Raw genomic sequence first — 26,432 nt, 5'->3', positions numbered from 1 at the left:
ATTATGTGGAATTGCTGCAAGTTAATAGAAAATGATGAACTTTATGAAAATTTAATCAACAATAAACATTTTACAATATGAAATCCAAACTATGTGAGAAGGAGAGGTGAGAGGAAAGTATATGTAAAAAATAAAATTACATTAGATAAGCCAATAATGGAACAATTGAGTATTTATATAAATGTTCTAGAATAGATGGTGAAGTTGGCTTGCCGCTTTTTCTAATTCCAATTCGCAATCCTTTAAGGATCATCTACCTAAATTGGATTAATAGCAATGACAAAAGGCATAACAAAACAAACTATAAATTCATAGCTCCTATTTGATAAAGTGTCCTTAGTCAAGTAAGAAAAATCAAGTTAATCTTCCAAAATCCTTCAAATGAGAAAACAGCACACGGAAAATTAATCAACCAACACTTCAACAAATCACCCTTTATTTCCGATGGACCACAACTTTGTAGGTGTCTTCTTGTTGCATCTTGAAGAAAAGCAATTGATCCTTAAAATTCAAACTTCACCCCTGCAGAATTGATACCAGCGTGTGGCAAAAACACGCTTCCGAGGCCTATCCTTGGCCCATCTCGGCTCCCACACCTCAGTAATCCCATTAAGCAATATCATGTTCAATGCAGAAGGTCGGTGCTCGAGATGCTTAGTAACAACCCCAGCAGGAATGAGCTACATAAATTAAAAAAATTACCTAAAAAATGAGTACTTAAATCTGTTATAAATATGGAGAAGTTGTGAACAGAATAATACCAATGTTTGACCACCAGCGGCGAGTGCATGAGTGATTTCAGGAAACCAAATGAACTCTCCTTCATTGTTGGGATGCTGCTCCTCTTGGCCTTCAAAGTCCACCTCATTGTCATCATCAAAAAAAGATTCTGATATTAAAGCACCCTTGACAAATGTATGTGAAATGAAACGTGGCAGATAGATCAATTTGGTGTGTTGCTCGAATCTGCTCTAATCCACCTTTAAGATGTACCTGTTTAGAAACAGTTTTGACTTGAGGTTCAAAAATATTAACTGCTGGGTCACAAAGATGATCTCTGGCAAAGAGCTTAATGTCTGGAAACTCTCTGACAAACTACTTAGAAAGGATAATGTACTCCTACATAAAAGCAATAGTAATAGTCAGGAATAAACAAAAAAAGATGCCATTAAATATTTGATAAAATGAGGAGATCGTACCCCATCATGGTAAAGTGGTTCCATAAAGCATTTCCCTCCTTCTGGGAGGCTTGACAGTTTGGCTTGTTCCATGATAGAAATTAAAAAAACATGTTGTTCCTAAAAATTCATTGAAGATGGCAATTGTAGTGGGCTATATATACAAATCAGACTATTTCGAATAAATGGTGGAGGGAGACAATATACAAACTTTAATGATCACATAGGTGAGAAAAATAGTGAATAAAAAATGACATAAATTATTGAATGGGACTTTATAATTAGGAACATGGTTACTTATGAATCCTAACTGCTCTATGTTGGGAAGGGAATCAAGGGACATGCAACCAAACAACAGATATATGCTAAAATTCTAAAACACTTTGGTAAAGTATGTACAACTTTTCATTTTAGCGTATTGTACAACCTACATCACCAAATACTGCAAAGATAAGCATGTTCTAATGTCCATTCCATAACATATGCAATAACACATAGTATGCACAGTAATATACACAATACACACAATATATACACAATAAAGACATAAAGAAGTGAATATATAGACATAGACATTAGAAACAAAGTTTCCCTTTTTACTACTATCCACTAGCATTAAGGATGGTCATACTATAACATTGGTGAAAGAGAACCCCTATCTAAAGAGAGATAGAATCATGGCAATCAATGAGATCAAAGAATGATGTCAAGTTACTACTAAGTATACACGGTAAAATTAATTAGGAAATTAATATATAGACATAGAAATTAGGAAATGAAGATTTACAAAACTAACATCAGCAATAGAGTCAATCTTATATACACTTAAATAACAGAAAAAAGTTGAGCTAAACAACTATCCTAGATCAATAAATATCACATGGAAGCTTAAACTACCCAGACCAACAGCCCCCCACACACCCACCAAAAAGCCACATAGACAACCAGATTTGCAAAAGCTCACAGAACTCCAGAGAATAGAACACAGACAGCTCTCACGAAACACAAACAAAAGCCAATATCTTATAAATTAATTTTACTGTTTTGAGCTTCATGTAGCACATAGTCACTCAAAATTCAGTTATAATATGTTGTGACTTGTGATATAATTTTCGGTTACAAAATCAAATTAGTTAATTGCTTTGTTAGGTTTCTTGATCCTTTATTTATCTAATGTTTGTAAATCTACTTATTCTTTAGTGTGTAAAAGATATCACAATAGAACCATATATCTTGTCTCTTTAATTGGGATTTGAAAATAAAGGATAGAAGATTAAAGATGGTAATTTTTGTCTCTTTAAAAGAGAGAAAAGAAGAATGAGAGAGGGCACATGATGAAAAACCCAGTGAGAGAATCAATACAACAGGAGAAAGCAAAACTACTAATGAAACTGAATGAAGAACCCAAGGATGAGAAACCACACAAACAAAGGGGCAATTAATAAACACATACCATCAAGTTACCACGGAAAGAAAGAACTCCAGCAAGATCTTGAAGCCACTTTATTTTTATTTTTTTGATATAAAATGCCTTGTACATGTAGTTGTATGTACCCATGTGAGCAGACCATAATGAACAATGGAAAAAACAATTACCAGTTCCAAGAGTGGAAAAGCATACACAACATCTAGAAAGCACATTAATATATGTCCTAAATATGTGTCCTAGGCAATCTATGATTCTTAAGGATATATAGAAAAGGAAAAGACAGATAAGCATGAGCCATGGCAATATAACCTCATGTCCAGCTCCCATTAATAGAGTGCCAACATCTTCGATTGATGCTCTCAGCAACGATTCTGAAAATTCCTGCTTGAGGATAGCCTCAGCAGAGTGCAAAAATGATCATCTATGAAACAAACTCTGCCTTCAGTGATCAAGAATTTGACTAATACAGAAAATTGACAAACAGAACTAATCGAAACTGAACCTTCTTGCAACCTTGATTAGTGGGATTTGTGTTGTGTAAGTGTAGGCCATAAGGGATGCACCCAGGAGAGCCAACATCCCCAGAAATATAGGAGATGAAAACATGTGATCAAAACCAAGATCAAGAACCCATCTCCAAGTGAAAAATCTAAGCACAGGGTGATCTTCAGGGCACTTCTGGAAATAATGGTCAGGAGACTCACCTTGATCAATAAAAGTGCCTGGTTTTAGTTATTGTGTATGTTAAAGCACATTTGCAGGCACAAACAAATTTAAATGATTGAATAGAAAAGCCCAAATAACATCTCTTTTGTCATACTACATTCACATACAAACTTCAGGAGCTTTGACATAAGCATCTATCTTCTAAATATTGGTACACATTTTTATTCCCCCGGAACTTCAAAACTTATCTATAAGATAATAATTGGGCATGAGATATATATAAATCTAATTTTCTCAAAGTCCTAAAATTTTTTATATCCTATGCTCAAAATACTTAAGAAATTAAAATGACCCCCATGAACAGCTTTCTAAGTGCATGTTTGAATAAACATTGCCAGAATTGATTTTGAAAAAATTGCTTGTGGTAAAAGTGAGATATAGTGAGATGAGAGTGAAGTGATTTATGTTGTTTACGGGAAAAGTAATTTCTATAGGGTAATGTAGTGAAATTCAGTTACAAAATCCCACAGTTGATTACTGTAGAAACTACTATCTCTAACTTATTGCAGAATTGATTTTTGGATTAAAATCAGTTCTCTTAGTCGGTTGCCAAACATATATATAACCACTTAAAAGTGATTCCGGTCATGTGAGAATTAATTACAAGGCTTCCAAACATGGAACCAAACACACACTGAAACTACTATGTAAAAATTTGGAAACTACAAAAGATAAAAACAATTGATTAAAATTCATTCAGACACAGTCACACAGAGAAATAGAGAAGAGGATAAGACTTGAGCACCTACCTAAACCCATTAGAAAAGCAATGAGGAACATCTCCCCAATAGCCAACGACAAATTAGACAAAATCTGCAGCATTTTTCTGCCCAAACCTATTAGACAAATTTCAGTTCAATGCACAGGAGGAAGCACACGAAAATAAACTTGGTAGATAGGTGAATTTATAGGAGAAAATTGTTGCTTACAGGTTAGGAGGAGCTGGGCGTTTCAATCTGTAGTCTGTAAAGCATCTAAAACAGCTGGTAATGCCAGAATGAGGGAAGATGACGAAGAGACTTGGGGAGTTTCAACCCACGCAATTGCTGATTTCAGTAGGCCAACAATTAAACCTGAACGAACCTGATTATGGTATTGGTATGTTTTTAATTTTATAAAGGTCATGAACAAATTTTTAGTAAAGAGAGCAAGGTCATCAAGTGAGCATTGTGGATCAAGCTCATCACAACAACAACCACCACATGTTGAAGTTAATCTAAATGAGTTTCCATCGGATTACGACCAAGAATTACAACATATCATCCTCATAGAGAGCATATTTGCAAAAAGGGTCGTGTCAATTTAAGAATCACGACTTTCTACAAAAAAACATAATATAGTTGTTTTTAATTATATTTTTATCGATATGTTCATTTGAAAAATTTGAACCCCTGACCCCGAGGTCCTAGATCCCCCACTGTCTATGATCAAGTAAAACGGTTATCCACAAACCTTAAAACAATAATAAAAAATTTTAATTCCAAAGACTATATCATTTTCAAATTCCAAATTCTGTTATTAGTACAACTGCTTGTAGCTTCCATGTTTTGCATGATGCACAACCTAATCAATTTGAATTTGGGACAACAAGGTACAAGTGTGCTAGCTACTTTTATTTTCTTTTGTCTTTTAATAAGATGATAGTAGTTGCAATTAATTAGCTACTCCTACTATATATTTCACTATTGATGAGAGAAGTTAATTAGTTCGCTCTAGTTGGTTCTGATTGTTAGCTATTAATTGTTGCAGTTTATTTCGGCACTTGCACGCTGCGGCAAGGAGCTTCCAAAGGAAAAGCAATGGATACAAGTTAAGGAATGAGCGAGCTCAACAATAACACTCAATGGCTAGGCCTGCTTTAAATTTAGTACTATTCATATACGAATGAAATGCTATAGTAGGAGTAGTCATTGTACAATGTTTCGTTTTCAATTTTTTTCATTCTCCTGTTTCATTTAGAAAGTCATCATTCCATCATTTTTTTATTTTCCTTTTCCCTTAATAGATCTAAATGATGTATGCGCAGATAAGTGAAGATGAGATCACATTTTTGACTTCTGGTGGTGATGATCCTTATGATGATAATGTTGTATTAAAGAAGCTTTTTCACCCTAACCTCAAGCTTTTAATTGTTACCGAAGGGTCAGAGGGTTGTAGATATTACACCAAGGTAAGCTTGCCAAAGTCATTTAACTATGATTTCAGTTGTCCAAATGTTGCTGCAATCCCTTATTTCATGATTTTATTTGTTCTCCACGTGTTTTTGTATCAACATCAGTTACTCTAATGAGTGAGCTGAATTGTTGGTTGTGACATGATTTGAGTGTGAATCTACAAATTAAACAACAACTTATTCTATTGTACTCAATAAATACTAGCAGCTTGTAAAACTAATACATTGTTTGACTTTTCAGGTTCAATCGCTTCACATGTTTTTCATTTGTCTAGTGCGTGATCAGTGTTCAGTTATGTTCTCTTCTTAATGTGATGTGGTGTCCTCAACTCTTCATCACTTTCCTGTGACACACTTTCATGCCATTTATCCCGTTCAACTACATCCACCTCCAACGGCCTCTACTTACAATTACAACTACCTCTTAACTTCCTCCATGAATGCGGCCATCAATGACACACCATCTGCCATTTATCTCGTTCAAGTGACTCCACTTACAATTATAACTGCCTCCTAATCTCCTCCACTTAGCATTTATTGTAATCTAATTAGTATGTATGTAATTTCACGTTTTGTCATTTGTTTGTACCCACCTCTCTTCTAGAAATATGAATCGCACTTCTGTCAAAAAATTGCGTGCAAGATAGTACACTAGCATGAATTAAATCTTACATTTTACACTCTCGGGGTTTAGAAATTAGGATGCGAAATTGCATACATTGTTCCATCTAACATAAGGTGGAAAAAAAATATAGTGGGAAGAGGTGGGTACCTAAGCTAATGGGCCTTGAGTGAAGGAAACCCCCAATTTGACCTAACATGAGACTTGATGATATAACCATCAAAATCCTTCCTATATCGGGGTAGTAAAAAGAAAAGCTAAGCAAAAAATAAAAAGAAAAAGAAAAAGGGGTGGATACAATTACAAGCTAAGAAAAAACACACCACAACCACATAACAAAACACCAAGTCACAGGAAAGAAACAACAGCCACAGCCACAGCCACAGCCACAGCCACCACCCAATTGAATTGATGATTAACAAACTGAAGGCTCAGACTCGCTCGCTCGCTCCCTCCCTCCCCTGCAACGCTGCGTTTTGCGTCCGCCGCCGTTCCTCCAGTTCTCTCCCCCGGCACATGGAGGTAAATCGGACCCTCTTCTTCAGTTGTTAGTAATTATTTGATCACACTCGTAAACCTAAACCTAAGAATTGCTTTGAATTTTCTGTTGTATTTACTTATTTTAGAAGCAAATGGGTGATGATTTGATTACTGAAATCCTGTTGAGGTTGCCGGTGAAGTCTCTTGTACGCTTCAAGGCTGTGTGTAAGTTTTGGCGGTCTCTCATATCCGATCCCCAGTTTGCAACATCACATTTTGAACGTGCTGCTCTTGCTCCGAGACTCGTGTTCATTACCCCTCATGGCATTCGAACCGTGGAGTTAGAGGAATCACTTCACCCTGATCATATTTCTGAACCAATAGATTATGACTTTTCATCTCCCCATGATGATTATAATTTTAAGAATCCCTGCCCTTCGATTCTAGGTTCGTGTAGAGGCTTTCTGCTAATGAGATGTGATCGAGGTACAAGTCTCTATCTGTGGAATCCATCCACACATGTCCACAAACCGATACCTTTATCTCTTGTTGACGACACCAATGTTATTAATCATGCATATGGATTTGGTTACCATTCATCAAAAGATGACTACTTGGTGGTCAGAGTGTCTATTACAGAAACATCCTTATCAGATGTGCAGTTTTTCTCATTCAGAGCTAATATGTGGAAATATGCTGAGAGTGTTGATTTTCCTTCTTCCTTTACCTCTACCTCTACTCAGGGTGTTGATTTACCTACCTTTACCAATATTGAACTTTGTGTTGGGTTGCTCTTCAACGAGGCCATTCACTGGGTGGGTAGCAACTGGGTGGCTGGTAGAACAACGTTTTTTATCATTGCCTTTGATTTAATGGAAAAGAGACTTTTAGAGATACCCCGGCCTGTTGATCTTTATGCCCATGATTTTTTGTGTTTTACTTTGTGGGTGCATCGAGGATTTTTTAGTCTATCGGTTGTGCGGAGAGATACAATTGAAATATGGGTTATGAAGAAATACAAAGTACAATCATCTTGGGCTAAGACTCTTGTTATATCTTTGAACCACCTTTACCCATTATGCTCTACAAAAGGGGGTGATATTGTTATGTTATCTGGACTAAAACTGACAAAGTATAGTGATGAAGGAGTACAAGGAGAACAACAACTAGAGTGCATCAATTTTGGTACTCTAAATTCAGCAGTGCCCTTGTATACAGAGTCTATGCTTTCACTCCCTGATGTATGTTACTGAGTGAAATTATGTTTAATGAAACTGCCAGCAAACATAATGAGAGTCTGTATGAAAGTATGTTTGAGGGCACTAGTTATGATATCCTAATAGTATGTGCTTTCACTCCTTGCTCCTGGCATGGCAGGAACAAAGTTCAGAGGAAGGGCGAAATAGCTATTTGGTTAGATGCATTTAGACATTGTGGCTGGTGAGAAATGCTCTTGTGTTTCAAAATGGCGAGTTCTACACGGTAAGGAACCGGTTATGGAGTTGATCCAGCTTCGATCTTGGAACTGGGCCGGAGTAAAATTGGATGGATTCTGCAGCTCACTATTGGAATGTAGAATGGATCCTATTCCATGTATTCATTCATTGCAAGAGTAGAAGGACAAGAGGTTGGAGGAAGGCCTATGCAAAGTGTGGCTGTGTAGCAGGGCCTGAACATGGTTTAATTGCTGGGATATAACCTTTAATTAGCAGTGCTGCCATACTGATTTATGTTGATTTATGTAGTGTCTTGTGTTCGTGATGTTGTTAGTACATGACAAAGGTTTCCCTTAAGCTTGGCAGCATCTGACTTCATACACACGGTGTTGGGTTTCATTACTTCTTGGAGATTAGAGCCTATATGCAGCATATTGACTTGTCCCTAAAGGTCCTCTGTAGGAGCATGTGTGCTGTTGATGTGGGACTTGAATGTTGATATCCAATTTCTGGTTTTTCTTTGTGTGCAACTAGAATTTAGCATTTATCTTGGTAGACTAATCTTTCATTTGATTAGCTTCTTCCTCGTTGGGGCACAGCCTTGTGCTCCCATTAATTCATTTCATCTTATAAAATAAAAAAATAGGAGTTAGTACATGGACTTAGCATATTTTCTTCTATAACTTAACATCATCATTAGGTTTTCCCCTTTTTATTACGAGTATTCCCCATGATGCTATCATTGTGTTAGTGAATCTGATTCTTCAATTGTTTTAGCTTGAATTTGTGCAAGATATATAGATCCACATGTTTTGTGGAAATTTTCTATCTCGAGAACTAGTTTCCGCCCCGGAATGTAATTTTAAAAAATAGATTCCTAAAGGTTTAATTGCAACTTTGGTCCCTAACGTTTATCAATTCCATGATTTTAGTCTCCCACCTAATTTAATTACACAGATGGTCCTTGACTTTGCTGGCCGTCTGCAACGTTGGTCCTACCGTTTATTTGTTAATGGATGAGGTTTACGTGGATGGTCACTTAGCTAATTTGGAAGTCGAATTGGAGAGAGAAAGAGACCAGCAACTGATTCAACCTTCTTCCTCGCCTCCAGGGACTCGTTCTTTATCTCTTCCCTTTTCGCTCAATCTCAAGCTTCGAAACATCTTCCTCACGGTGCTTTGTTTTTTAAGGAGGAAGAAGGTAGAAGATGACCGTTGCAGGTCTCACGTGCAACTCACATGCTTCCCTCTCTCTTCAGTCCTTCTTTCTCTCTCCAATTGGACATCCATGTAAGCCTTCTCCGTTAACAAATAAACGACAGGACCAACGTTGCAGACAATCAGCAAAGTTAGTGACCATCAGTGTAATTAAATTAGGTGGGGGACTAAAATCGTAGAATTGGTAAACGTCAGGACCAAAGTTGTAATTAAGCCATTCCTAAATCTAACTCATGAATGAAAAATTTACATCCCTAGTTTCTGGAATATATTTTTCTAATTCCTGAAATCATGAACATGAAAAATTTCGAGGCAAATTGCTACTTGAAATTTTATTCAAGTTATATAATTTATAAACAAATTGTTACATGAAATTAGATTCAGAAATGAACTTGTTGCTTGAAATTAGTAGATTCAGAAAAGAACTTGTTGCTTGAAATTAGTTTCAGGTTCATAACTTCAAAACATATAGTTACCTGAAATTATAATCGGTGAGGTCATTGTTAAGTGAAATTAGATTATTCAGGAAGCTAGTACTAATGTTTATACTAATACTTACCTGAATCAAATTTTTAGAATCGTAACTTCGCACGAGTATTTTAGTAACACGGTGCAGGGATGTTGAAAACAGGTTAAGGGGATGATAATATTAGTTTTATCCTTTATAATTTAACTAGTAGATTTATTTACCTATGCGATGCACACGTCATATTGAGTTTGTAACTAGCTGGACATTTAGATATAGTGGTGACACCTGAGCAAATGGGCCTAGCTAGGTGAAGGAAAATTCTAACTTAGCCCAACATGAGACTCCATGACTACCACCACTCTAATTGGGCCAATACACAAGTCAATATTCTATCCTATCCAGTTACTGAAAACAGAGTTCAAAAAAAAAATGTTACTGAAAACTAGTTTACCAAATGATGTCAAAGTTTAGTTGGAATACTAAAATGTGAAGAGTATATTCCGGTTTCAAAAGCAACAGCCTTCAATTGCCCAACCCTACTATCCACCCTTTTCTCTCATTGGGTTGTCAGTTTGTTTGATTTGGGGTCAAGTGTCGAGTTTGGGCTCATCCCCCAATTGTATGTATTATATTTATATTTTAATTATAATTTGGCCAAAAATATTTAATACAATTTCTGTAATACCTACCATTCTAAAAGTGAAAGTGTTAATACTATTTTTTTATTTCTCACTAGTCCTTTTACCCGTGCAGGGAGATTTTAATTCTTATTTATTGTACGAAAATTTTAAATTTGTGTTATGTTTATTTAAAAATAATTTATGAATTAAAAAGACAAAAATAATTTTGATTATAAAAAAACACAAATTTTTAATTGTTTTCAATGAAGAATGTGTTTGCTTTTATTTTGTAGAAGAACAACTATTTTATTTATTCTTGGCCTTTGTGTTTAATGTTGCACTATCTAATTTAGTTTCTTAGAGGAAAAAATTTCTTTTGTTTCCCTGCGTTGCACGGGGTATTCTTTATGTTTATTGAGTTAAAATTTAATAAAGTAATGTTATCTTTATTAGGTTTATAAAAACAAAGTTATGAATTAAAAAATTAAAATTAATTTTAGATGTAAGTTAACTTAAATGTTGTAGTGTTTTTTTGTGTGTCACATGTGTTTGTATTTGTTTTGTAGTAATGTAATAATTATACTAATTTATGTTTTTTGCGTTTATTTTAATGTTGAACTTTTTTTTTGAAAGGAAAATGTTAGTTGTTAATTGTTAGTAAATTAGTTCTTTCATCAGGGTTTGCCTCTAGCCCTTCACCCTTCAATACCCATCATTTTCCTTAGCTCACCAAGTGAGCTACCCATCCCACCCCAATGTTGAACTATTTAATTTGGTCTTTTATATAACAATTTAATTTTTTATTTTAGTGAGATGAAATGTTATATGAGTTTAATGGATGTGCATTTTCAATGTTACCCAATTATTGTATGCCACGTGGGATAAATGATTATATTTTTCATTTATTTTAATTAAATTACAATTATAGTTTCTGATGTGACAGAAAACAATTGAATGTTTGTGTAAAAAAATGTTTACACCAACGGTGTATCTTCCATTTTCTCATATTATATATGAGCTGATAAAAGAAATTGAATAAGTAATGATTATACTAATATTTTTTTGCAAATAAAATGATTACAACATTGAGAATGTAACTTGACATTTTGATTGACCCTCTGGCTTTCCCGAAATATAAGAAAAAAATAGAATAAGACAATAATTAGTATAATGGGATAAATATATTTGGATTTGTTTTATATTTATTAATTTAATTTTCTCATTCATTAACTACATGGATTAGGAAGGTTACAACTCTTTTTGTTGTAACAATTTTTTTTATAGATTAATAATAATAATATTATTTATTATATTCTATAATCCTAATAAAATTATAATACATATTCTATGGATTTCCGTAACTGATATTAAACATTTTAATTAGTATGTAAATAATATTAACTAAACACCAATAAAATATCTTATGAAATTCATATCAAATTTAATTTTAAAATTTCAAAATTAATTGCTAAAGAATAATATTAATATTTATTTATGTATTGTATAAATTTGATAATAATTTTCGACGTCTTGTGAAATTCCGTAACCGATATTATAATCCTCAAGAAAATTTATCATGTCTTTTGGAATTTCTTAACTAATATTTTATTTTTATCTGATGTGTAAATAATATTAACTAAACAGTTACCAAAAAACTAAGTGGAAGCGCAAGGGTTAGTAAATTTTTTATTGTTGCATGTGCATTGATTTATTAAATTCCCATCTTACCCTCAAAGTTGCAAAAACTTCACTTTTATATAGTTTATTGATAGATAGATGTTACAATAGAAAAATACTAAACTTTTATTAGGGTACGATGTACTATTCTTGTTTTCCGATGAAGCAAAAAGAGTATCTTTTATCTTCAAACATCAAATTAATTTAACCACTCTATCCTTATAATTAACCATAAACTAATACCATTTAACCAACTAATTAATCACTTATAAAAAATGATATAATTTACCGTTACCCTCTTAGAGTATGATAAAATCTGTCTTTCAATTTATAAAAAAACAAATCTCTCTTCAATAATAAAGTTGTATCTTTGTCTATTCACCATGAATAACGCAATTAATATTGAATATAATTGATAAATTGTAATGTTGGCTAGACAAAAATTGAGAAAGCTTGAACTTTCTGATGCAATAACATGATGTTCATAGCATACCCTTAAATTAAGTATAGCAAACAACACTTGAAAACAACATATCAAGAAAGTTGAGGAAAAAGAAAAGTCATTTACGACACTATTGTTGTCCTACTGCTCAGAATCATCCTTTTCTTCTTCAAACTCTTCCCCCATCTTCGTCCTCTTCAATAGGCGTTGTACCACCTGACTTAGGTCTTTCCCTTTCTCACTCTTGTCAATATATGCATTCAACAATAAAATCAACTTGTGTATTGAATGGCCACAAATAGAGAAGAAAAATAGTAGACTTAAAAGAGAGTTAGTGGAAAGTTAGTACTTGTAATTGTTGTAGTGGAAAGGGTTAGTGGAAAGTTTTTATTGGCATTGATGTCAAATTTAATGTTTAAACTGTCAACTTATTTAGGATTAATGTCTTGTATATATCCTAACTAACTAATCATGCCCTCTGGAATTCCCTAACTGACATTAATTACTAATATGTAACCACTAAATTCCTCAATAACCACATATAAATGAAAAAGATGTCACATTTGACCTTATTAGAGAGCTCTTCCAAAATGAGGGCATTGAAACTTGTAAACGTATGAGTGGCAATTCTTGGCCATAAAAAATTAAAATGAATATCTTTTTAATAGAAAGTAGAAGAGATGTTTAGTAAATAATTAGGAGAGAATCAATTGAGATAAAAGTATGAGGAGAGAATAAAATGAATTATAATATTGAGGAACTTCTTGAGCCCGGGGATACTTCATTTTTGAAATCCACTGCACCCATATGAGGAATAAAATAAAGAAGATAGCAACCTAATGTGAAAAAAATTTAATTGAGGAATAAAGGCTGTATCTTACTGGAGTGGAAGAGGAGAAATGAGAATAAAGAAGACAACAACCTAATGTGAAAAATAAATTGTAGAAAAATAAGTCTGATCTCTGAAGTCAAAATGCAGAAAGAAGGGAAAAAAAAAGAAAAAGGTTCTTACCACAGTTGGAGAGAACGATCTTGCTCTTTGTGGATCTCTTCCCTCTCGCTTCGTTTTCCACAAAACAAATGGTAGAAAAATTAGAAGAATGGTTCTTACCACAGTTGGAGAGAGCGAGCTTGCCCTTCACCGTTTTCTTCCTTTTCGCTTCGTTTTCTCGAGACGGATATGTTGGGAGACAAAACCTCTGCTTCCTCCCCGCAATCAACAGCAGAAAGTAAAATAAAATTGTGCTTACCTAAAGAGTCATTTTTAGGAGACAATGAAACAATAAAAAAGTACATAAAATGCAAGAAACTTACATTTATTCAAGATAGTACATTGGAAGAATGGAAACAATAGAGGCAAAATCTGAAAGAAGAACAAATTGAAACGAAATCAGTTACATGTAAAAGGAGAACAAAGGCTACAATGTATTAGATTAGATGAAAAGACAATCATTTGGTTGATTTAGTTGATAGTAAAACAATGAAAATTAAAAAGCACGAAACTTACATTAACTGAAGTAAATTAAAATGAGACGACTTTAACAGTTTATTGTTACCAATGGAAGTAAAGGAAGTTTACTTTAAAAATGGAATAGAAGAAAAGAAAAGATCATAATAATGTTAATAATTCATAGAATAAGAACAAAACATGCATCAATGACAAAAGTACAGTAAAATGGGTAATTTCTACCGATTGAATTAGTGATAACAGTATGCATATCACGAATAAACACTGAATCTTATCGCAGTGGAAGATGAGGAAGGAGAAGAATAAATGGAAAAATGAAGATCAGTTGAGAAGAATGTAGCTTGAGAACGAAATGTGAAGAAGAAATGATTATGAAATCATAATAAATAAATCAAAAGGGAGATAAAAGGAGAAAAGTGGGCTCTTACCGGATGGACGATGATGATGGAGAAGAACATTAACGCCTAAGAATTAAAAATGATGAAGAAGAAGTGGTTGATGAAGAAGAATTTTTTCTAACCTGATAGAAGATCTTCTTGCGCAGAAATGGTGCTGTTGGAGAATCCAGAGGGAGAGATTTCTTGCATATAAATAGAGGTTAGGGAGATCAAGATGGGAAAGATGAAAAGATTTTGAAAGGAAATGGAAAAACTCAAAACTTAATAAAATTTATGGGAGAAAAATGAAGAGATTCTTGCTGATATTTGTAACCACAATCAAGAGTTACAAAAGTAACAAAAAAAAAAACCAAGAATATGAAAGGGTTACTCAAAGTGTTTCATAAGAAAATGATGCAAGGCTAGGATTAGAAGCAATCAACGGTCAAGATTGATTTCATAATTAATTACTTTCAAATTTACATATATGCCCATGGAAAAATATTCACTCATGTGCATTGATTTATTGAATTCCCATCTTACCCTCAAAGTTGCAAAAACTTGACTTTTATATAGTTTATAGATAGATAGATAGATAGATAGATAGATAGATAGATAGATAGATAGATAGATAGATAGATAGATAGATAGATAGATAGATGTTTTCCCTTTAGTAAAATTTTTAAATTTACAATTTAGTCATTGGTAATCTAAAAAATAAATTGAAAGATTATACCATTTTATTTTCAATAGGTATCGAAGCAACGCCTAATATTTAATTGTAATTTTCAAATTAAAGTATAAAAAATCCTTACTATGTATGGTCCGGGTAAGTTTCTCCGTGTTGAGTTAAATTAAGCCGCAGGCTCCACTCCTAGTTGCGTCCTTCCGTCAATTCCTTTAAGTTTCAGCCTCGCGACCATTTTTTTTTTTTAGATAAGCCAAAATATTATAAATAGAGATACTAGGGGTATCTCAACCTTTAAGTTTCAGCCTCGCGATCATACTTGCCTCAGAACCCAAAAGTTTTGATTTCTCATAATAAAGTGTCAGCGGAGTTCTAAAAATCAACATTCGTTGATTCCTGGTTGTCATCGTTTATGGTTAAGACTAGGACGATATCTGATCATCTTCGAGCCCCCAACTTTCATTCTTAATTAATGAAAACATTCTTAGCAAATGCTTTCACAGTTATTCGTAATGCATGTTAATTATATGTGTGTTGTCAACTAATGAGTTTAAATCTTTGTAAATAAAAAAAAACATTAGTCAATCTGTTACTGTTTAATTAATACATTAACTTATATGTGAGAATTGGAAAATAACTTTGCTAAATACAAAAATTATGGGTCGTCACCTACCATGTATATATTTTAAATCAAAGTACAGTGTATACTATTATGAGAATAAATAACTTTTCCATAGGCCATGTCAAAAACATCATTAACAAATGAAAACAGTTTCCTCTCTGCAAGAGCTATGGGGTTTGACCACAGAGCGTGTCGGCACCCCATTGGATCCATGTCTTGTTTCATGCGACATAACGAAGGACTACGCTGAAACAGCCAATGGAGTACTGAAACGTGGCCAGTGGACCTACGACTTTGTATTATACTAGTGACAACCTCCCACTTCCAACATCTAGGGCAAAATCATAAGAATTGCATAAAGTGGAAAATATTAAAGTTGAGTTGATTGAGTTGAGACTCATTGTCTGTGAAATATGGGATCCACAATGAGGATTGAGGAACGTGTGGAGTAACGGCATCCTTTGGTAACTGGTTAGGTTAATGGGAGACATATCCTCAGCATTTCAATGACTGAAAACTGAGGTTAAATCCTTCACAAATTCGATTGGTGATCGAACACTGCTCGACACGTGTTATTTGGGCAGTCTCTTCATAAATTATCTTCACAGAGATGATTATTAACTTGACATTGCCTTCACAACTACCATGCCACCAAGTAAATTTTTCTAGTTATGTTTCATTCAAACTTTCACACAAGTGGTAATTGAGAGGAGAGAAAAAATAAGAGAAAGAAAATAAAAATATAATAGATGATTTAATTGAAAAAAGAGAAAATAAAAGATAGGAAATAAAGGTGAAAATATAGTTAAAGTTTCCTTTTTCTCTTTAGTTTGGTGTGTTGAAAAATTAAGGAAGAAAACGTAATTATTGAATTAACTTTTAAGTTGGGTTAGGATTTGAAATTCTAATAATATGCACACAATTAACATCCCAACGTGTGTATGAGTATTATTAACGCGTTTTGCCGACATATCATTTTGTCACGTGCATATCAGCCAAATGCTTTTCCCCCTTTTCCCTTGCTCAAGCATATATTTTTGGTATCTAAGAATTCAGGACTACCGGGGATGGATTTGGATCCCCTCATGTGTTAATCTCACATGACCATGTCATGTGTAAGATCTGAGCTTTAATTTAATTTTAATAAAATCTGGGCCCTTAATGGGTACATGGAGAGAGAAAATTGAAATTGAGCGGGAAATAATACTGACCATCAGATTTTAATTTAAAAACTAATTAAAGGTCTAGATTTTACACATGAGGGGATCCAAATCCACCAGGGATATTTGCTTGAGGCTAGGTTTTGTGTCAGTTTCAAATTAAATTGGTGAACAATGAAAATATTATCTGATTTTTTTATCATGCCTCTTGTCTTTCATGTTAATTAATTACTTTCTTTAATTTGTTGATGATAAATTATGAAGGGTAGAATTAGAAAAAGAAAAAAAAGATTACTCATTATTATTGTAAGGTAAAAATAAAAATTTAGTAAAATGTCAAACAAAAATAGGAAAAGTACTTGAATTAAATTAACATAAGTCATGCATTTGTCATGCAGATTTGGAAAACTAACATTATTATATATCATATTATATATGCTGATGTATGCATGTCTCTCTTTAGGCTTATATATGGGGCATGTGTCCTTCTTAACTTAATTATTCATCTACAGCTGAAGCTAGAGAGAGACAGAGAGAAGAAAGCATCATGGGAAGAGGGAAGGTGGTTCTGGAGAGAATACAGAACAAGATCAATCGGCAAGTAACATTCTCAAAGAGAAGGAGTGGTTTGCTGAAGAAAGCGTTTGAGCTATCTTTGCTATGCGATGCTGAAATCGCTCTCATCATCTTCTCTAGCCGTGGCAAGCTTTTCCAGTACAGCAGCACTGAGTCAGTGCTCATCTTTTAATCTCACTCATATATTATTTTCTTGTTTTTTTCTTGTATATATGGTTCTAGTACTAGGGTTCCACTTCTCCATTTTTTCCATTTTCTGAGACCTTGAGAACAAAAACTCAACATTAATCTTCCTTCAGACAAAGAAATTGTTAGATCCCATTAAAACTCCTTTTTCCAACCTTATTTAGAAACATCCATAACTCGCCTGAAGTTTCCTTTTTTTATTTATAAATATTTTATTCATAGATCAAATTTTTAATTAGTATTGAAGTGTCCACGGCCAATCGGATGTTAAGCTAATTTGTTCATTAATAGAATTTTCCATTGATGATATATGGTTTAGCTAATTTGTTCCCTTTAAGGATGTCTTTGATTCAAGTTTTATAAATGAAAAAAAAACACTCGCAAAGATGTCTATGTTTCTAATGACTAGATTAATTCGGTTGAGGATATATGTTTGCACCAAATTAAATTTTGTTCCTTAGCGCGCGTTTAGATTGAAAGTGTTTCTATGTTGTTTAAATATACTTGTTCATTTGAATCTGCAGCATGTGTAGAATCATTGAGAAGTATCGTGAATCTTGCTTCAATAGTATGTCTCAGACTGGGGACTTGTCTGAACATCAATCTCAGGTTTTCTTCTTCTTTTCCCTCAGCCCTTCAGCCATTGATACATAACGAGTTAATTTGCAGATGCACATAATTTCATTAGCAATCTCTAGTCTAGGAACATTAATTCTGGTGCAATTAATTAATGCAGAGGTTGTACCAGGAGCTTTCGGTATTAAGAGTCAAACACGAATCTCTAGAGCGAATGCAAAGGTATATATGAATTATGAAAAGCTAGCTGATACAGAGAATTATAAATTGTAACTAAATTGTTAGAATATTTAATTTTGTGTGTTGAAGGAATTTTCTGGGAGAAGAACTGGAGCCACTTAGCATGAAAGAATTGCAAAGCCTAGAGAAACAATTGGACAGAACACTTTCACAAGCTCGAAAGTACCAGGTATCGATTAAGATAATTTGTCCTCAAATAATGTAATTTTTCATTGAATGAGACCGGAAGTAGATGAAGCGGTTTCATTCGTGTATTTTTATGTCTAGCAAGAATATACGTATGTAATAGCCATTTTATGGTGCCTTTTAATTAACTGCAGACGCAAAAGTTAACGGCACGAGTTGATGAATTACGCCAAGAGGTATGCAATTATTAAACAAATTTGGAGTTTAGTATATAGTATATATACAATATATATACCTTTAATTACAAACATAACCATCAATTCTCATTAATATATATCTACATAATGGCAGGTGCATAACCTGGAGGAGGCTAACAAACAATTGAAATTCAAGGTTTTCCTTTAAATAGTCATGTGATCAGACCGCTATAATAATATTTGCATAACTTATTTGGTATATATATGTGACCTTTTTATTTGTATGCCTTTTCAAACTTTTGTTTCAGGAAAAAGATATATGCACCAAGACTTGTGAGGGTTCTACAAATTCTACCTCATTCGTCTACAACAACCATGTTTTGCATGATGCAGAACCTGATCAATTTGAATCTGGGAAAACAAAGTTTGTACTAGCTACAATTTTATTTTCTTTAATTTGTCTTTTAATAGCTAGAATGATAGTAGTTGCAATTAATTAGCCACACTCCTACTAGATATTTCACTGTTGATGGTTGAAGTTAATTAGTTCGCTCTAGTTGGTTCTGTTTATTAGTTTTTAATTGTTGCAGTCTATTTCGGCACTTGCAGCAAGGAGCTTTCAAAGGAAAAGCAATGGATACAAGTTAAGGAATGAGCGAGCTCAATAAGAACACTAAATGGCTGCTTTAAATTTAGTACTGTTCGCATGCTAGATCGTGATCTTGTGTGTATGATCCTCCAAATATATGGCTAAAAAATCTTGGTAATTAATTAAGTGCACATCGATGACACTTGGATTGTCATTTGATTTATAATAGGGAAGTGCTTTTTTGTCAGTATGCAGGTCAATGTGCCTTCAAGTTCAACTGGCATTGTACCAAATGTTATGTAGCCAACCAAATATTTTTACTGAAGGAAAATAATCTCTTTTGTTTTTGGTCAACGAGGAAAATAATTTTTATTTTGCTCAAGAGGAAAATAATTTTGAATGTGCAACAGATCAAAGCGATAGTTAAGTTTATGGGCCAGAGGGGTATCGACTTATCAATTGGGCCTTGCCACACGAGAAAAGAAAATGTACGTAAGGTTCAAAGTTTCTACTCTTGAGAAGGGAAATGGGCATGTAGATGAAGGTGATGTTATTGACAACGAGGGCCATAGTCATAAGGCCTTTGAAAATGTATTATTAGTAGAAGTGTAAAATGTATTCTTGTCGTTCATTAAGAATCAATTCTTAATATAAAAACTAAAAAGTAAACATGTCAATAAAGGTTACAAATTGTATAGTATCTAACTATAATGACTCCTTACACAAAGCCTTAAGGCATGTGGCAAATGTTGCCCAACATACGTGTTTAGCGGTTAAATGTGAAGTGCATAAGAAAAATATTGGTGTGATTTTTAACCTCCGCTAATAAACACAGAAATTTTGTGCTGGATATTACCGTCTTCCCAAACCGCCACGAAAATTTGGCCGCCACTGGCACCCTACTCCGTTGTCGGAAGGTGTTATCTCTTTGTTATACTACTTTCTTTAAAAAAGAAAATAAAAAACTGTTTGGATTCGAGAGAGAAGGTTCATGCCTGCATGGATCATGGCATCTCCAACTTTTGCATATATAATAACAAAACTTTCTATTCCCGTTTAGATCGTCCAATTCCACACCGTCATTTGTCACCTCTCTTCCTCTCTTGAAGAGAACACAACACATAAACAAATTTCTATGCCTTTAAAACCAACCATTTCTATCTTACTTGAATTGCATTGCATCTCCTCTCTTCTCTTCTCTTCTCTCTGTTAACTGTATTAACTAACCAAAACTCATTCATTTTCCTGTTCCACATTTTCAATACTCTGTTTCTTGGTTTCACATCCAATCTCACACCTCCATTCATCCAATGGCTCAGTTTACCCACTCAGGTAACTCTCTTTCTTTCGCTGCCCACATGTTTATTTCTTTTTGTTTTTCTCAGTGTTCTTGTTTACACCATCCATTACTTCTGAATCGGAACTAGATTTTTTGAGCTAAAGATTGCATGCATCTTTGAAATTTCCCTGATATTGGGTTCCTGCTTTTGTTAAATTTATTTTCCGGGTGTAATTTCAATGACTGCATGCATAGAAATAAAATCATGATGTTGGGGTGATTGATGTGAAGATCTGATTGATTGAGTAATTTCTGTGTGCGTGTGTGTGATCTTGATTTAGGATTCTAGGCCAGGTGATTAGGATTATTTGTTTATACTGCATTGTTGCTAGTAAAATTCTTTGAGCCCAGGATTTGTGTTGGTCTAAAGCTTCTGCATTTTTTGTTCAGGTAAATCTGATGATCACACTAAAGAAGATTGCAAGGAAACAAGTGCATTGGTGGTTTGTTTTGGTGAATTGTTAATAGACTTTGTGCCAACAGTGGGTGGAGTGTCACTAGCTGAAGCACCTGCTTTCAAGAAAGCTCCTGGTGGTGCTCCTGCTAATGTGGCTGTTGGAATTTCAAGGTTGGGGGGTTCATCTGCATTCATTGGCAAGGTGCATTTTTCTATCTATCTATCACTGTTTATCCAGATGGTTCCTTTTGAGTTTCTTGTTACTCTCCCCATGTCTATCTATTCAAATTCTCATATGTAAAATATTTATCATGTTTACATTGTTTGAAACTGATTAAAAATCTCTCAATAAGACTGTTCCTGTGACAGAAAAAAATTTGCTTGCTTGATCTACTAGATTAGAAAATCATAAGTTAATTACGTGCCATCTATGTTTTAGGTTGGGGCAGATGAATTTGGGTATATGTTGGCTGATATTTTAAAGCAGAATAATGTTGAGACGTCTGGCATGCGGTTTGATCCAGACGCAAGAACTGCATTAGCTTTTGTTACGCTTAGAGCTGATGGGGAGCGTGAGTTCTTGTTTTTCCGAAATCCTAGTGCAGATATGCTGCTTCATGAGTCAGAGCTTGATCAGAATCTCATAAAGAAGGTGTTTTGAACTTCTGTTTGTATTTATAAAACATGTTGCCCTAGTCCTTTGGTTTATGTTTTTATACTTGCAATGCTGATTGCAGGCTAAAGTATTCCATTATGGTTCCATCAGCTTGATTGATGAACCATGCAAGCTAGCTCATCTTGCTGCTTTGAGAATCGCTAAAGAATCTGGCTGCATTCTTTCGTATGATCCGAATTTGAGGTTGGCTCTATGGCCATCAGCTGAGGCTGCTCGAAAAGGCATAATGAGCATATGGGATCAAGCCGATGTCATAAAGGTATAATTGTATGATCTAGTCAATACACATTGTTTAATTTAAAAAACAAATCATTATTCTGTTTCATTATTATGTGCAGATAAGTGAAGATGAGATCACATTTTTGACCTGTGGTGATGATCCTTATGATGATAATGTTGTATTAAAGAAGCTTTTTCATCCTAATCTCAAGCTTTTAATTGTTACTGAAGGGTCAGAGGGTTGTAGATATTACATAAAGGTAAGCTTGCCAAAGTCATTTAACTATGATTTCAATTGTCCAAATGGTTCTGTAATCCCTTATTTCATCATTTTCTTTGTTCTCCCTGTGTTCTTGTATCAACATCAGTAACTCTAATGAGCAGGCTGAATTGTTTGTTATGAAATGTTTTGAATGTGAATCTACAAATTTGAACACCAATACAACTTGTTCTGATGTACTCAATGACTACTAGCAGCTTGCAAAACTGATACAATCTTTGCTTTAAGGTTCAATCGTTTCACATGTTTTTTCATTTGTCTAGTGCGTGATCAGTGTTCAGCTAATAGTAATTGCCAAATTTCTGTGCAGGAATTCAGGGGCAGGGTTACAGGTGTTACAGTTAAACCTGTTGACACAACTGGTGCTGGTGATGCATTTGTTAGTGGGATCATCAACAGCATAGCTTCTGACCCAAGTCTTTTCCAGGTGCTTCAGAATTTTACACATTCTGGTTGTTGATTCAATTTTCCTGGCGCCATATGTATCTTATCAAACAAAATTTCATAAGCCCTATTTTGGCTTAGCTCGTTTTCTGCTGTTGTTGCACCTGTATGTACTTAGTATCATTGATTAAGCATGCCTTTGAGTTGTTAATTCTTGTTCTAGTGAGTTATTTGTTCAGAGGAAATTATGAATGTTCTATAATGTACCTAGTTTTTTGTTGTTCCTGCAACATGCATATTATGGAAGATATATCACTGAATCCAGTGGCATACTGCTTAGGTGCTCTGTCCAGGAATAGATAGAAGTTTTAGACAAAATTACCGATAATAAAAATGGTTCATTAATGTTCTAGAAATGTGAATTTATAATTACATATTTGCAAGCCAATAGAAATAATCTGAACTTTATGGTCATTTAGGAGACAGTACATGAAGATACAATGATTAGCTGTAGATTTGTAATTTTCCTTAGCTTATAGGATCTGCTATGTTCTCTTGTTAACATGATGTGCTGTATTAAGCTCTTCATCACTGTCCTTTAGAAGTTTATACGTTTTGTTTTCTTTGGCAGGATGAGAAGCGTCTCCGAGAAGCTCTATATTTTGCCAATGTATGTGGTGCCATCACTGTAACAGAGAGAGGGGCTATTCCAGCACTTCCTACAAAAGAAGCTGTCCTGCAATTTGCTGCAGTATAGCAGCACTGACAGTTCATTTGTCATTAAATGTAGTGTTGGTTTTTAAGCTATGGCTCAGGTCATGCTGAGCTTCTTGTATCCCTTGTCTTTGGGGATGTATTTTTCTCATATAGAATAAATCCAAATTGTGTTGCTCTCTCAAGTTATGGCTTATAGCAGGTGAGCAGACAGATTAACGTTCAGGCTAAAGTGTTGTAGATTTAAGATCTGTAATAAATGGAAGGTATAGAGAAGATAATGAAAAAAAGTTACTAAAGAAAATTTCAGATCATGTTCTTTTCATATACTCCACAGCTTTGAATGATCTTATGTTCCACATGCTAATTGCTTTCGACAGAGATTTCCAGTTACGTTTCCATTGATAGCTTGGCAAAACTCTGTCTATGCTGCTTATATTTGCTAGTAGAATTGAAAGTAAGTGAGTCTGCTCGTGGGGTCTATGGCATAGCCTACTTTAACTTGACGTACGCATTGATTTTTATGCCTATGCCACTCTATTTACCACGAGGGATGGAAATAGGTTAGCCCGCTCTTGGGAGCCTACGACCTTACCTCATCAAGTCTGGTCCAAACCTATTTATTAAATAGATTATAGATTATATTTAAGTTTTTTAAAATCTTACTTAAGTAAAAAGTCTAAGCTTCATGTTATTTGAAAAACATTTTATGCCTCGCATGTTGGCTCTATTTGGGAAAATATACATAATATGTTAATACTTTATCATTGTTATTATTGTCATATATTTTTATTATAATATTTTGAAATATATACTTAATGACTTATTTGAAAATTTGAACATGTTAACCTATATAAATAGTTGATGACATTGATTAGTGAAATACAGTATGGTGATGGTGATCACCAGTGGTCCATACAGGAACAAGTACCATTTTCAAAATGGTGGAACCTGTTTGTATCTCTTAATACAATTAGTCTCCTTGTAACTCTTGAAACAGCCTTCATCCAGGAGTGACAATCAACACAAACCCGGAGATTCTTTGTAATCCTAATTGGCATTCCGGCACCAGTGTGAATCAGTGCAAAAACTGCTGCAAGTCTTTCACTGTGCCCACAAACCCACATTACCTTCATCTCCTCATTTATATCATGAAGAACAACATCAGTGTTTGGGATATATCCTGAGTCCTTAATTGCATTTGACAACGCGTTCCAGATTTTTAAATACTCAGCAGAACTACGAAAATCAGAGCTCCCTCCGGCAACAAATGTATGGATCCTCTGCTTTATTTGTATCCAACTGCATCCAGCATCTTTCTTTATCCCCCTTATAGCCATCATTTCTCTAACTCTCTTCACACCTTCCCACATTCCTGCATCAGCATATATGTTTGAAAGCATCACGTAATTTCCTGCATTGTTAGGTTCAATCTCAAACAACCGCTCCGCAGCTGTTTCCGCTAGAGAAACATTACCATCAAGCCGGCATGAGTTAAGCAATGATCCCCAAATGCTTCCACTGAGTTTCATTGGCATGTTTCTTGCCACAGTTAATGCCTCATCAAGTTTCCCTGATCTGCCTAATATGTCAACCAAACAAGCATAATGCTCTAAAGATGGTTGCACCCCATAATCCTGCATCAAATTGAAGAATTTTTGCCCCTCACTGGTAAGTCCTGAATGGCTACAACCTGACAGCAAGGAAACAAAGGTAATACCATCTGGTCTAATGTTAGACCTTATCATCTCATCAAACAAATCTATAGCTTTTTCTATTTGCCCATTGATTGAATATCCAGCCAACATTGTATTCCATGATGTCAAATCCTTGCTCTCCATTCCATCAAACACTTTTTTACAATAACCAATTGATCCACATTTGGCATACATGTCCATCAGTGCATTAAGTAAAGGCCTATCAGCTTTCTTCCCGGACTTCACAATCTGCCCATGAATCTCCTTACCACTATGAAGTGCAGTAAGTTGAGCACATATCGGCAACACAGTTGTAAGGGTAATCCAACTGAACCCCATTCCCTCTTTCAGCTGCATAGCTCTAAAAGCATCAAGTGTCTCAAACACTTTACCTTGACCAGAAAAACCCGCAATTAAAGTGTTCCACGACACCACATTTCGTTGAGGCATTACCTCAAACACCCTAAGGACATCACCAGAGCAACCACACTCCACATAGAATCTCAAAAGCGCATTGTTCACCACTTGATCAGCCTCTTCATCGCGCTTCGCGAGTTGAGCATGGATTGCTCTCCCGACCCGCGAATCACCCACATCAGTACACGCCTTGAGGGCCACGGAAAACGCGAAATTCCCTGGCTCCACGGACCGCGACAACATGTCGCGGTAAAGAAGCAATGCTTCCTTGGATAACCCGTTTCTCGAGTACCCAATAGCCATAGCTACCCACACCGATTCTGGAGGATCCTTCTCCTCGTCTTGGAAAACACGGCGAGCCTCGTCGAGTCTGCCGCAAACGGAGTAGAGCGTGATGAGCTTGCTTTTCAAGGTGGGGTTCTCAATGACTCTTCCTTTAGAGTGAAGCAGGTGGTGGTGGAGCTTCTGGCCATGTTCCAAGGATTTTCTGGAGATGCAGAGATGGAGGAGCTGGGAGATATCTTCATCTTGGTAAGGTGTGGGGGTTGATGATTCGATCAAGCGAAGAGCTTCTTCCAATTTGCCTGATTTGCAGAGAGATTTCAAGGTTGGGTTGAGAGGTGGTGGTTTGTGGTTGTGGTGACTGTTTGTGGCGGTGGCGGTTATGGTGGTTTTGACAGTTATGTTGGTTGGAAGAGAAATGGCGGGGAACATGATGGAGGGAATGAATGGGTTTTCTTAACAAATTAAGTTGTGACCCATTTGTGAGATTTGATTTTTGCAACAGAAGATGCTATGTTAACTTAGCCATTTTGGATGTGATGTTCATGTTACCCACCATGTGAAATGATAAGCATAAGGATGTTTTATGGTATTCAACATAGATGTCCAAACAAATGTCTTCGATAAATAAAGGGTGGTCAGTAGTGCTTGCATAAGGTTAGGAGCAAAGCAACCCAAATTTTTTTTTTCAAAGTATTTTCACCGCTCGCATAACACTAATCTTCTCAAAATTTGAATATCATATTAAGTGG

At 34.8% G+C, this 26,432-nt stretch overlaps 6 protein-coding genes across 22 annotated transcripts; 4 read left to right on the top strand and 2 right to left on the bottom strand.

Moving 5' to 3' along the window:
* Window positions 1–122: 122 nt before the first annotated feature.
* Window positions 123–4,564, bottom strand: LOC130718620 (cytochrome c biogenesis protein CCS1, chloroplastic-like). Of its 15 annotated transcripts, none has more exons than XR_009012740.1 (7): window positions 4,263–4,552; window positions 4,083–4,169; window positions 3,110–3,311; window positions 2,917–3,028; window positions 1,200–1,298; window positions 762–1,119; window positions 123–680 (listed from the first exon to the last, which is right to left on the bottom strand). XR_009012740.1 is itself a non-coding variant. In XM_057569235.1 (7 exons), exons 2-6 carry the CDS (start codon window positions 4,153–4,155, stop codon window positions 1,096–1,098), a joined length of 477 nt encoding a protein of 158 aa, XP_057425218.1. In that variant the 5' UTR covers window positions 4,156–4,169; window positions 4,263–4,564; the 3' UTR covers window positions 123–680; window positions 762–1,095. The 15 variants fall into 15 exon arrangements, 1 of the variants encoding a protein (XP_057425218.1); XR_009012739.1 differs by having other exon boundaries at window positions 2,917–2,988; XM_057569235.1 differs by having other exon boundaries at window positions 2,917–2,988; window positions 3,121–3,329; window positions 4,263–4,564.
* Window positions 4,565–5,094: 530 nt separating this feature from the next.
* Window positions 5,095–6,021, top strand: LOC130721240 (probable fructokinase-7). Its single transcript, XM_057572000.1, has 3 exons — window positions 5,095–5,200; window positions 5,360–5,503; window positions 5,748–6,021. Exons 1-3 carry the CDS (start codon window positions 5,177–5,179, stop codon window positions 5,814–5,816), a joined length of 237 nt encoding a protein of 78 aa, XP_057427983.1. The 5' UTR covers window positions 5,095–5,176; the 3' UTR covers window positions 5,817–6,021.
* Window positions 6,022–6,422: 401 nt separating this feature from the next.
* LOC130720898 (F-box/kelch-repeat protein At3g23880-like) lies at window positions 6,423–8,701 on the top strand. Its single transcript, XM_057571603.1, has 2 exons — window positions 6,423–6,650; window positions 6,755–8,701. The coding sequence occupies exons 1-2, from the start codon at window positions 6,540–6,542 to the stop codon at window positions 7,859–7,861; spliced, it is 1,218 nt and encodes a 405-aa protein (XP_057427586.1). The 5' UTR covers window positions 6,423–6,539; the 3' UTR covers window positions 7,862–8,701.
* Window positions 8,702–17,302: 8,601 nt separating this feature from the next.
* Window positions 17,303–19,629, top strand: LOC130718486 (truncated transcription factor CAULIFLOWER D-like). Of its 3 annotated transcripts, none has more exons than XM_057569087.1 (8): window positions 17,303–17,514; window positions 18,072–18,156; window positions 18,284–18,345; window positions 18,433–18,532; window positions 18,684–18,725; window positions 18,841–18,882; window positions 18,995–19,110; window positions 19,296–19,629. In XM_057569087.1, exons 1-8 carry the CDS (start codon window positions 17,333–17,335, stop codon window positions 19,339–19,341), a joined length of 675 nt encoding a protein of 224 aa, XP_057425070.1. In that variant the 5' UTR covers window positions 17,303–17,332; the 3' UTR covers window positions 19,342–19,629. The 3 variants fall into 3 exon arrangements, with proteins under 3 accessions (XP_057425070.1, XP_057425068.1, XP_057425067.1); XM_057569085.1 differs by having other exon boundaries at window positions 19,277–19,629; XM_057569084.1 differs by having other exon boundaries at window positions 18,995–19,629.
* Window positions 19,630–20,286: 657 nt separating this feature from the next.
* On the top strand, window positions 20,287–23,599 carry LOC130717093 (probable fructokinase-7). The gene is made up of 7 exons (XM_057567204.1): window positions 20,287–20,607; window positions 21,005–21,213; window positions 21,451–21,663; window positions 21,749–21,946; window positions 22,026–22,166; window positions 22,497–22,613; window positions 23,202–23,599. The coding sequence occupies exons 1-7, from the start codon at window positions 20,586–20,588 to the stop codon at window positions 23,325–23,327; spliced, it is 1,026 nt and encodes a 341-aa protein (XP_057423187.1). The 5' UTR covers window positions 20,287–20,585; the 3' UTR covers window positions 23,328–23,599.
* Window positions 23,600–24,134: 535 nt separating this feature from the next.
* LOC130717092 (pentatricopeptide repeat-containing protein At3g14330) lies at window positions 24,135–26,260 on the bottom strand. The gene has a single exon (XM_057567203.1). It carries the CDS (start codon window positions 26,110–26,112, stop codon window positions 24,187–24,189), a length of 1,926 nt encoding a protein of 641 aa, XP_057423186.1. The 5' UTR covers window positions 26,113–26,260; the 3' UTR covers window positions 24,135–24,186.
* Between the last annotated feature and the right edge of the window lie 172 nt (window positions 26,261–26,432).

This window comes from Lotus japonicus, chromosome 5 (assembly GCF_012489685.1).
Source record: "Lotus japonicus ecotype B-129 chromosome 5, LjGifu_v1.2".
NCBI lineage: Eukaryota > Viridiplantae > Streptophyta > Magnoliopsida > Fabales > Fabaceae > Lotus > Lotus japonicus.
Note: the sequence above shows the minus strand (reverse complement) of the source record. Positions and strands in the feature narration are given on the sequence as shown.

Coding starts and splice junctions, on each gene's coding strand:
- LOC130717092 (XM_057567203.1), bottom strand. CDS start 26,112: ATGTTCCCCGCCATTTCTCTTCCAACCAACATAACTGTCAAAACCACC.
- LOC130718486 (XM_057569084.1), top strand. CDS start 17,333: ATGGGAAGAGGGAAGGTGGTTCTGGAGAGAATACAGAACAAGATCAAT. Junction 18,346..18,432: donor TCTCTAGAGCGAATGCAAAG/GTATATATGAAT, acceptor TGTGTGTTGAAG/GAATTTTCTGGGAGAAGAAC. Junction 18,533..18,683: donor CACAAGCTCGAAAGTACCAG/GTATCGATTAAG, acceptor AATTAACTGCAG/ACGCAAAAGTTAACGGCACG.
- LOC130721240 (XM_057572000.1), top strand. CDS start 5,177: ATGGCTAGGCCTGCTTTAAATTTA. Junction 5,201..5,359: donor CTAGGCCTGCTTTAAATTTA/GTACTATTCATA, acceptor ATGTATGCGCAG/ATAAGTGAAGATGAGATCAC. Junction 5,504..5,747: donor GTTGTAGATATTACACCAAG/GTAAGCTTGCCA, acceptor TTGACTTTTCAG/GTTCAATCGCTTCACATGTT.
- LOC130720898 (XM_057571603.1), top strand. CDS start 6,540: ATGATTAACAAACTGAAGGCTCAGACTCGCTCGCTCGCTCCCTCCCTC. Junction 6,651..6,754: donor CTCTCCCCCGGCACATGGAG/GTAAATCGGACC, acceptor TACTTATTTTAG/AAGCAAATGGGTGATGATTT.
- LOC130717093 (XM_057567204.1), top strand. CDS start 20,586: ATGGCTCAGTTTACCCACTCAG. Junction 20,608..21,004: donor GGCTCAGTTTACCCACTCAG/GTAACTCTCTTT, acceptor TTTTTTGTTCAG/GTAAATCTGATGATCACACT. Junction 21,214..21,450: donor CATCTGCATTCATTGGCAAG/GTGCATTTTTCT, acceptor TCTATGTTTTAG/GTTGGGGCAGATGAATTTGG.
- LOC130718620 (XM_057569235.1), bottom strand. CDS start 4,155: ATGCTGCAGATTTTGTCTAATTTGTCGTTGGCTATTGGGGAGATGTTC. Junction 1,299..2,916: donor TAATGGGAGCTGGACATGAG/GTTATATTGCCA, acceptor ATGAATTTTTAG/GAACAACATGTTTTTTTAAT. Junction 1,120..1,199: donor AACCACTTTACCATGATGGG/GTACGATCTCCT, acceptor GCTTTTATGTAG/GAGTACATTATCCTTTCTAA.